Raw genomic sequence first — 9,966 nt, forward strand, 5'->3', positions numbered from 1 at the left:
CAACAGTTTTATCCTCTATATGTTTTGCATCACCATTAAATGCGAACACATTGTAAAGTAACAATAACTTCTTACTATCATTATCAAAAGTTTGACCATTAAGATCCTCTGACAGGGTCTTGGAGACATTTAGGGGTCTGTAAACCATACTTGAGAACCATGGATTTAGATCACCCTGAATTTACCCTTCAGGTTGAGATAGGAGTTACCTTTATGTCAGTCACATGAGAGGTGAAGATATCTGAACAAAACTAAAGTTCTATTAGCAAAGAGGAAAGGGTAAATGGATATCAAATCACCCTTCAGAATATGCTATAGCAATATAGGAGTTAACAAAGTTATTTATGATAATGTTAAATATAAAAATCACAATAATAAATTGCATAATAGAGTATTCTCTGAATTAAAATAATGTTCAATGTTGTAGGAAGAGCAATGAAAAAAATTAATAAAAATAATTACAGTGCCCAGAAGGTTCACTAGATCAGAAACATCTTGAAGATAATATAGATCATAACTCAATCTTATATACCTCTGCCTAGCAGAGCACATGACACATAGCAAATGTCAATTGAGTTTGTTGAATAAATGAATGAATGAGTAAATGAACGAACAGATTAATCAGTTAAAAGAATAAAGAGAATATTCATAAATGCTGAGCATTAATATCAGTAGCAAATAGAATGATGATCCAAACGTGATGACATGGAAGAAGGAGGAAAGAAAAAGAGGAACTAAAAAAGAAAATTCTAAGGGAATACCTACACAGAAATTAAGCTGCAAATTGACCGTATTCTTCTATTTCAAATTTGTGTAACAGTTCATTAATTCCAACATAATCTCTATAGGGATTAACTGTGACATCTAAGAATGACTGTACTGGAGCATGAGTGGTTATATGGGTTAGGATAGTTCAAAAATCTATGAATTAGTAACTCTAAGTTTTCATGACAAACAGCCAAAAGAAAATTCTATTATTTAATCTAAAATTAAAACAAGATAAAAATTCTATTGATTCATACAAATTAATCATAGAAATTCACATTCTCTTGAATCTTCTACTGTCAATCTCTAGAGTATAATAGAAACAAAAAAACTACTTTCACAATAATTTTCAAGGTTAACACTCACTGACTTACCTTTTTAAGAAGGAGTAAAAGTCATATATATACTTTAAAAACATAGATTCTGAAACTGGATGACCTGAGTTCAAATTCCAAATTTATTCCTTCCTGGAAGTGTGATCTAGAGAAAACTAATAAACTTCTCCATGCCTTAGTTTCCTGAAGAATGATACACCCTAAAGACTTTTCTGATTTCCCTTCATTGTATAAAATCTATTCCCCAACTTCTGGCTCCCTAGCACTGTATCTGTATCCCTCTTATAGAACTTTACTACCTTGTATTTCAGTCTTTTTTATTCGAATCCAATTCATGCCAATGAGTCTGCAAGTTTTCTGGACATACTGCTTGTGTTTTACTCATTTTGTAGCCTTTAAAGAGCACAGCACTAAGCCTGGCACAAGGAAGCACTCATGTAAGTATTTTTTAATATTAATTTATAGGCACAATGAAAATAAAGGAATATTAATTGAGGGCCTATTTTATACTAGCACCTGTACACATAAGAGCTTTCACACATGTTATTTCATTTACCCTCAAAACATTCCTTCCAGAGAGCTATTACTGTCTGCATTTTATAATTTAGAGAATTTAGAATGAGAGGAGTTTAACTAACTAAATAAATCTATCTCTTTCCTCCAATGAGGAAATGTATATTGGGAGGTAGGGGAGGTATTCTATGTATACTAATAAAAACAAACGCAATACAGTTTATATAAGTGATTCAAATGAGGACAAAAGGAAGGAGCCTAATGTGGATAATTTAAGATTTTATGGGTGAGACCATACCAAAGTGGGACTAAAAGCAAAGAAAATCATCAATAGTTAGAGATGGCCAAAGAACATTATAATGAGCTCACAGTTTCGCTTCTGATCTAGTCTTTTTGCAGTAGGTTCAGAGACTATTCCCCAGTTAAACACTGGAAGACTATATTTAAAATTTTACAAAAGAAGCCAATGAAAATATAGAATGGAAAAGATTTATAGCAAGCTTTGTATTCATAATATAATATATAATGTTTAATAATAATGGGTAATATTTAGTGAGTGTTCATCAGGTGCCAGAAGTCTTGTATGAAGTCCTTTCCAAAGAGCCATACACCTGTTATTAAGAATCATGTGACTGTTAGTGACCAAGGCAAGGGTTAGCTTTAGATTTACCTGACTCTAAAGCCAGCTCACAAGGCTATGTGTAGAACTATTTTAAGCTAAGGGACATTGGTAGACTTGTGTTCAGTTCAAAATAGAAATCTTAATCAAAGCATATTAAGTTTCACCTGGGTGGCTCAGTTGGTTAAGTGTCTTCCCACAGCATAGGTCATGATGTCAGGGTCCTGGGATTGAGCCCTATTTAAGGCTCCCTGCTCAGGGAGAGTCTGTTTCTCCCTCAGCCTATCTGTCCCCCACCCATTCATGTTCACTCTCTCTCTTAAATAAAAATCTTTTTAAAAATTTTAAAGCATATTTAGTTTTCAAATAATATAAGACTTATAGTATTGAATAGTATTTGAAAGCTGAAATACACAAGTAGTTACCACAAAAGGTAATAAAAAAAACCATTTTCTTCTTGATCCATAGTTGTCCCTGATGACTATACTTGTATTACTCCCACCTAAAGAAAGTCTTTGACCCTAATTCATTGCCGCTCCCAATCCAGTTCCTTCATTTGCCTTTTGTTTTGTTTTGTTTTTTTAACCACACTTGTTTCATCAGCTCTTTCCTAGTGCTTTTTTATTTTAGTGCTTCATCCTTCCATAAAGTGCTTTTCTATGAAAAGTTCCCATGACTGGACAATCTCTTGATGGTGATGATGATGACCATTACTAACCACCATGATGAGGATAACAACTACACAATCTAAAGAATTACTCAGCTCAATGAGAACTTAAGACCTCTACTGTCTTAGAAAGTATGATAAATGTGTTCAGCATAATCCCCATTGCTATTTAACAACTTAAATCTTTAGGATAAGGAAGTGAGATAAGGAAGTTCATCAAAATACTTTAGTAATTCATAATGTTATATTTATGCAAATATTTTAGTCGTGATTCAAATTCCTGAGTTAAGGAGATACATAAATACTCTCCTTGCATTTCTAAAAAGTTTATTGTAATGTGCAATAATGGTACTCACTCTGTATTTTATTCTGTTTCTAGCTTTACATCTCTTGCCTGGAGTGAAAAACTCAATGGTACATTTGAATAACAATGGATATGCCGGCATTGTCATTGCAATTAACCCTAGGGTACCAGAAGATGAAAAACTCATTCAAAACATAAAGGTAAGGGAGAAAATTTTATTACGAACTTATTTTTATTCCAGTAAGTATTTTCCATCCCTGTTGCCAAGGCACATAAACATGCTCATAAGTAACAACTTTCCAGAACTGTTTTGACAGTATTCATCATTTATGTAGTATGTATCTAAACTGTCAAGATTAATATCTGCTTAGTTTAAGTATGATTTCTCATATATTTATAGTAATAGTCATTCCCCTAATAAATTATTAAGAGGCAAAACTACAATGTTTCTTCAACTTACTAAGCTAACAGAAAGACCTTAGACCTACTGAAGAATTCTTTTTTTTAAGATTTTATTTATTTATTTGAGACAGAGAATGAATGGAAAGAGCACAAGCATGAGGAGCAGCAGGCAGAGGGAGAGGGAGAAGCAAGCTCTCCACTGAGCAGGGAGCCCAATGCAGGGCTTTATCCCAGGACACTGGGATCCTGACCTGAGCTAAACCTGAGCTAAAGACAGAACTTAACACATGGAGCCACCGAGGCACCACCTACTGGAGAATTCTTTTCAAACTTACCTTTGTAAAGTTAATTTTTGTAATGTTTATATAGCTAACCCATACTTAAGCCTTAGATCTTCACTGTACATTATTTTAGTTGTTCATATTTGTTCAACTCTGAAAAATTAACAACGAGCTCTGATGTATTTGATTTTAAAGAAAATATTGCATATTTTTGAAGTTGATTTACTTCTTAATTTTATTTGGGTTAGTCAGCATAACAGAAACACTTTATATATATAGCATTTTAATATATTCTATCTTCTCTGATCTTCTTCTCAATATCTCTATGAGGTAAATTATTACCCTTGTTGCATAAGTGAGAGAAGCTAATTCATACAGTCTTAAAGTAAGTGGTAAAACTGGAATGTGAAGGCAATGAGACATACGTATTTTTATTTTCATTACTGCTTGATAAAATTTTGCCTTTTCTGAACATACTCCATATGAAAAAGTAACTCAAACCTAGCAAAGTGGTTTTTTTTCAATTAAAAATATAAAATCTACAAAACTTTAAACTCTCAGCCCGTTTATAAACACCTCTGTTTAATTAAACAACTTGCCAACAAGCTCCCATTCTTAATTACCTTTATATATATCATCCAGAACTCATTCCCCTCTCCAACCCAAAATACTGAATACGGGTCTAGATAGGTTAAAAAAAAATACGATTGATTTTTGGGCATATGTAAATGAACAGTTTACAGACTAAAGAGATAGAGTAAAATTCAACTTATTTTTCAGTTAGGCTTTGCTAAAATATTGGGGGAAAGGGAGCTTAGATTTGCTTCTTCTTGTTCATGTGTACAATTTCATGCTCATTTCATTGTGAAATTGTTACCATATTTTGTCAGGAAATGGTAACTGAAGCTTCGACTTACCTGTTTCATGCCACCCAACGAAGAGTTTATTTCAGGAATGTAAGCATTTTAATTCCAATGACCTGGAAGTCAAAATCTGAGTACTTAATGCCAAAACAAGAATCATATGACCAGGTAGGGTATTTTATCTAGCTCCTACACTGTTTTTTTCTTCCTATGCTTCCTAAAAATTAATACTCATAATTTAAAAAAAATTCCTAGCCACTACTTCAGTAATTAAATTGGTAATATTAGTTATCTTAATTTAGATAAAAGAAATCCTTGTTTTCATCACTTGTGATGTTTTGGTTTATTCTTCTGATTTTTAGGCAGATGTCATAGTTGCCAATCCTTACCTAAAATTTGGAGATGATCCCTATACACTTCAATATGGACAATGTGGGGAAAAGGGACAATATATACATTTTACTCCAAACTTCTTATTGACTAATAATTTGCCCATCTATGGGTCCCGAGGTAGGGATATCTATTTTATACTTCTATTTTTATTTCCATGGAAACAAATATGACACGGTAATTAATAGTATTTTTAATGATTTTTTAAGAGAAGTAGTGATTAATATCTTTACATAGAAATATAGTAGTTATGTTCAATATAATTATATTTCTTTGTGTGTTTAATAATAAATTTAATAAAAAATAATACATTAAAAATAAGTAATAAATACTAACCCATTTCAACATTTTTTACCTAATAAAAGATACCAATTTCTAAAGTTCTTTGACTTAATTAAGCTAAGGATCTGGGGCAGGAAGACATAAAATACATGGACACTCTATTAAAATATAGTAAATATAAATTTGTAAGTGGCAATATTCTCTCATAGGCAGAGTGTTTGTCCATGAGTGGGCCCACCTCCGATGGGGAATATTTGATGAGTATAATGTGGACCGGCCATTCTATATTTCCAGACGGAACACTATTGAAGCAACAAGGTAACATTATATTGAACAAATTTATTTTCAAAAGTTTTCACTTATTATTTTTAAATTTTCACTTATTAATTTTAAATTTCTATACTAGGCAAACAAAAGGTGTCTTAGTGGCTGAATGCTCAGAGTTAATTGCAATATCTAACCAGACCCACTATGTATATGTCCAAATATTTCTGGAGATGCTACCTTAGAATCAAGATCAACCTGGAAATGGGATTCATTTCAGTATTCATGGGGATTGTACTAAAATATGTTATTGTCAGAGAAGAAACGAAAAAGCTGTAGCCTAAACCATAAGATATCTGAGAACTTGAATTCATTCCTATCATATCCTTTATTTCATTTTATTTATTTAGTTTCCCCAATGTTTTATTCCATTTGATTCCACTCTTTAAGGTGAATCTGTTCCAGTGAAATCAACGAAAGTACTAGAGCTCCATGTTGAATATATTTATTCTTCATTTAAGCTTAAGCTTAAAAAAAGTATTTTTCATAAGGATAAGTGAGTAAATGATTTTTGAAATATAAATATTTTATATTATATATTACATATAATATATAAATATTTTATTATTATATTCCTTAAATATGAATATAATTCTGGGTAGATTTAGACATGTCCTATTAATAAATGGATGAGATATTTAAGTATAGAGTATTTAAAGAGTATTAAAGAAAAATAGAAATCAGTGTAATTGGAAACAGGTCTTTGGGATAAAAAAACATGTTAAAGAGGCGTAAGAGAAACATGCATCTCCCCATGTTCTCCATGTTGTTTGCTTTTTCCCTACTGAGCTGCTGGAGTATCATGCAGACAGGGCTCTCACCCTATGTAACTCCTCCCCCACCACCTCCCTTATCCAAACAATGCTTGTTCATTCTTCCAGACTCAGTTTAAATGTTTGGTCCCCAAGTGTCTTTTTCTTCTCCCTCTATTTGGTGTAAGATCTGAGACTGTCCCCAAAGCAATACACATGGCCTTCTCTCACACAGAGCAGTAGTTGTCTGTGTAATTTTATTACCCACACTAGACTTTAAGATCCTTGAAGACTTTTTTTTGTTTTTTAATCCCCTAGACTTCAGCCTGGCACAGAGTGAAGTAACAGCTAAACAAAGAATGGATCAAGTAACAAATTTTTGATAAATGAATATGAATGTGTTTTCTTATTAATCATAAAAGAGATATATTGGTAAAAACAATTATCTAAAATAACATTTAATGAACTCCTACGGTGTGACAGGCACTTTGTTTGAGGCAGTGTAAGTTTAATTTTCAGGCTTTCCCTGGAGCTAACCCTCTTGGAATATATGACTCACCATCTCCTCTAATCCTTTCAATACTAAAAAAATTTAAGTGGATTAATATCATGACACTTAATATTAATGCAGAATAAAAGTAAATCCAATAAATCAGAACTCTTTAAAGTCTTTTACCCATAACTCCAGCCCCCATTCCTTGCCTGGGACTTGACAACTATCTTACTTATCATACAGACTAAAGAGTTTGTTTGAATGCACAAGCATTTCCATGCAATGTTTATTTTTACTTTGTCCTTCAATCTAGCTCATTGTTTTTCAAAATGTAAATTGTAAAATGCTATCAACACAAACCACACATGGTTTTGTATGGATGGTATACACACATATGTGTATATACATTTATATCTACATACCAGTATGTATGTGTTTATATCACATACACATAAATTTAAGAGGGTTTTAAGCATTATGCTGACTCTCTCATCCCCACTAGGAAGCAATCCTCCATATCTCTTAACTCATTTTATCTTTACAACATCCCTATACCTTAGGAATTATCTTTAATTCAGGGTCACAAGGATAATAGATTAATTTATTATATTAGTGAGCAATGAATGTTAATAAATATAAACTGGCATGATTGTTCTTATTGACATCAAATGTAAATAGAGGCAGGACTGTGACTAATTCTGTCAAAATGAAGTATTTGCCCATGATCTGTAGATCATTAAGGGAAAGATTGTAGAATGTGAGTCTTTTCTCACGATTTCTGGTCTTCATAAATAAATATAATTTAATTCTTTCATCATAGATGTTCAACTCATATTACTGGCATTAATGTGGTTTTCAAGGAATGTCAAGGAGGCAGCTGTATAACAAGGCCATGCAGGCGTGACTCACAGACAGGACTGTATGAAGCAAAATGTACATTTATCCCAGAAAAATCCCAGGCTGCAAAGGACTCCATAATGTTTATGCAAAGTCTCAATTCCGTAAGTACCTTCTTTTTCTAGTTTCACAAAGGAACACTTCAGGAAAAATTAATTAGGGAAGCTGTATTTTCTACTATGAAATTATGTATACCAAAGGACATGAAGGAGATTACTCAAACGATTAACTAAAAGCCATTTTCCAGCCTGTGTCAGGGTGTGCCTGGTAAAGTTTCCACCTTTTTTTTATAAACCAGTTTCTTTTCTTCAGAAGTAGAACTGTACCTTTTCACTGATGTCACATAATTTCTTAAAACAACATCTCTTCCCTCATTTGACTTCTGCGGATTTGTATAGTTCTAAAACTACAACCTTACTTATAATTCTCTCTTCTAAGTGTTAATCAAACTACTTTTCCAAAGTAATTCATTCTATAGCTTTGGAAAAGTACTGACATTCTAGACTTTGTAGTACCTTCACACTAAAGTATATCAAGCTATTGCAAAGTGATACTGTGAAAATGTGCATGGCTCTGTTTCTACATAACAAACTTAAGGGAAAAGTTCACAATTACTAGTCTCATCAATTACAAAATAATAACACAATAATTCAAGTTTTAAAGCTAATGTTTGGCCTGAAATATCTGGTTTCAATGTATAAAGTTGAATGGATAAGAACAGATGTCTTGGAGTCAGAAGACTTGATCTCAAACCCAGTCTGTCATTTTCAGCTATGTCTTTACAAGCAAACTTGCAAAGTTCTTTTGAAAATTTAGTTATCTCATCCCATAAATGGGACTTATAATACATCACAGGTTATTATTGTTAGGCTCACAAGAGGTAGTATGAGTAAAGCATGATCACGGTGCTTAGCACAAGGTGAGCACAAAGTAAACTTCCAAGTTTTAGTTTTTAAAATTTATAAAATATCTGGATAATATTTAATTATCTCTTTCCCTGGATAAGTCCAATCTTAACTAATGTAAACATATTGTAATTAACTAATGAGGGTTTCTAAGCATGCAAAAAAATTTTAAATATGAAAGTCATCAGAAACAAATCAAAATAAAGTATACTACCTCTAGATAGTAAGTCTAACTTATTTAAAAGAAGCAATATTCCATATACCAAATCACTTAGCAACAAATATTTCTTTGGGTAGAAGTTTATAAATGCCTATTATTTCCAATAAAATTTAAACCTGCTTTAGAACTTAAGGCATTAATGATGAAGAACTTGAATCAAAATATAGACTTAATATTTGCTGAAACTCTTAAAAGAACCTAATTAGATATTTAAGTAGAAGTTGTTTACCAGTCTGAAAAAGGTCCCTTCTAGAAATAGTTGAAACATGAGTCAAGAAAGTTCACTTTAACCTGCTAAATCTGGATCAGAATTCAGCATCCAAGTAGGTACCAGATCATGTCACACGAGAGGATAATTGGAATATGTATTGCCTATACCAAGCTATAAGTCCCAAAAGCATATCACTGTCAGGAAATACCTCATGCTGCCTACCTGAGAGATAAATAATAATGAAGAAGATCACATAACTGAGATATGATTAGAACTAATTACATAAGCCATGTCTCAGAGATAAATACTGAACATCTTGTCCAGAATAACACTAACTTCTAATTATCAAAACACAGATTAAATAAATTGCATAGTATTTGTACTACCAGGGCATCAGCTCACCAAAGGGAGATATGACCTGAAATACCGAATGTTCAATTCCATAATTTCATTCCCTTCAATTTCATTATTTCCACTTCATGCTCAGCTGGAAATACAGAAATAATTAAAGATAACTGTTCTTTCTCAGTGAGAAAGTGCAGAAATAAGAAAATATATATATGAATTCAAAGTACAAAGAGGTATAAACCAAGTGCTATGGGAGTACAGCAAGTATCTCCACCTGGAGGTCAGAAAATTGTTTCTAAAGAGATAAAAAAATTACATCTGAAAAGGAATGAGTATGAACTTACCAAAGCAGGAATAGGAAGGGCAACTTTAAGTTAAAAAAAAAAAGTTTATAA

The 9,966-nt window shown here is 32.2% G+C and overlaps 1 protein-coding gene across 1 annotated transcript in view; it reads left to right on the forward strand.

Annotated features, from left to right (window-relative positions):
• The first annotated feature begins 3,244 nt into the window (after positions 1–3,244).
• LOC101675504 (calcium-activated chloride channel regulator 1-like) overlaps positions 3,245–9,966 on the forward strand; it is a 20,662-nt gene continuing 13,940 nt past the window's right edge. The window contains exons 1-5 of the mRNA XM_045064811.1: positions 3,245–3,403; positions 4,777–4,917; positions 5,112–5,259; positions 5,631–5,739; positions 7,811–7,991. Coding sequence (XP_044920746.1) covers positions 3,245–3,403; positions 4,777–4,917; positions 5,112–5,259; positions 5,631–5,739; positions 7,811–7,991 — 738 coding nt within the window. The remainder of the gene's footprint in view (positions 3,404–4,776; positions 4,918–5,111; positions 5,260–5,630; positions 5,740–7,810; positions 7,992–9,966) is intronic.

Source organism: Mustela putorius, unplaced genomic scaffold (assembly GCF_011764305.1).
Source record: "Mustela putorius furo isolate JIRA1106 unplaced genomic scaffold, ASM1176430v1.1 tig00003853_pilon_pilon_pilon, whole genome shotgun sequence".
Taxonomy (NCBI): domain Eukaryota; kingdom Metazoa; phylum Chordata; class Mammalia; order Carnivora; family Mustelidae; genus Mustela; species Mustela putorius.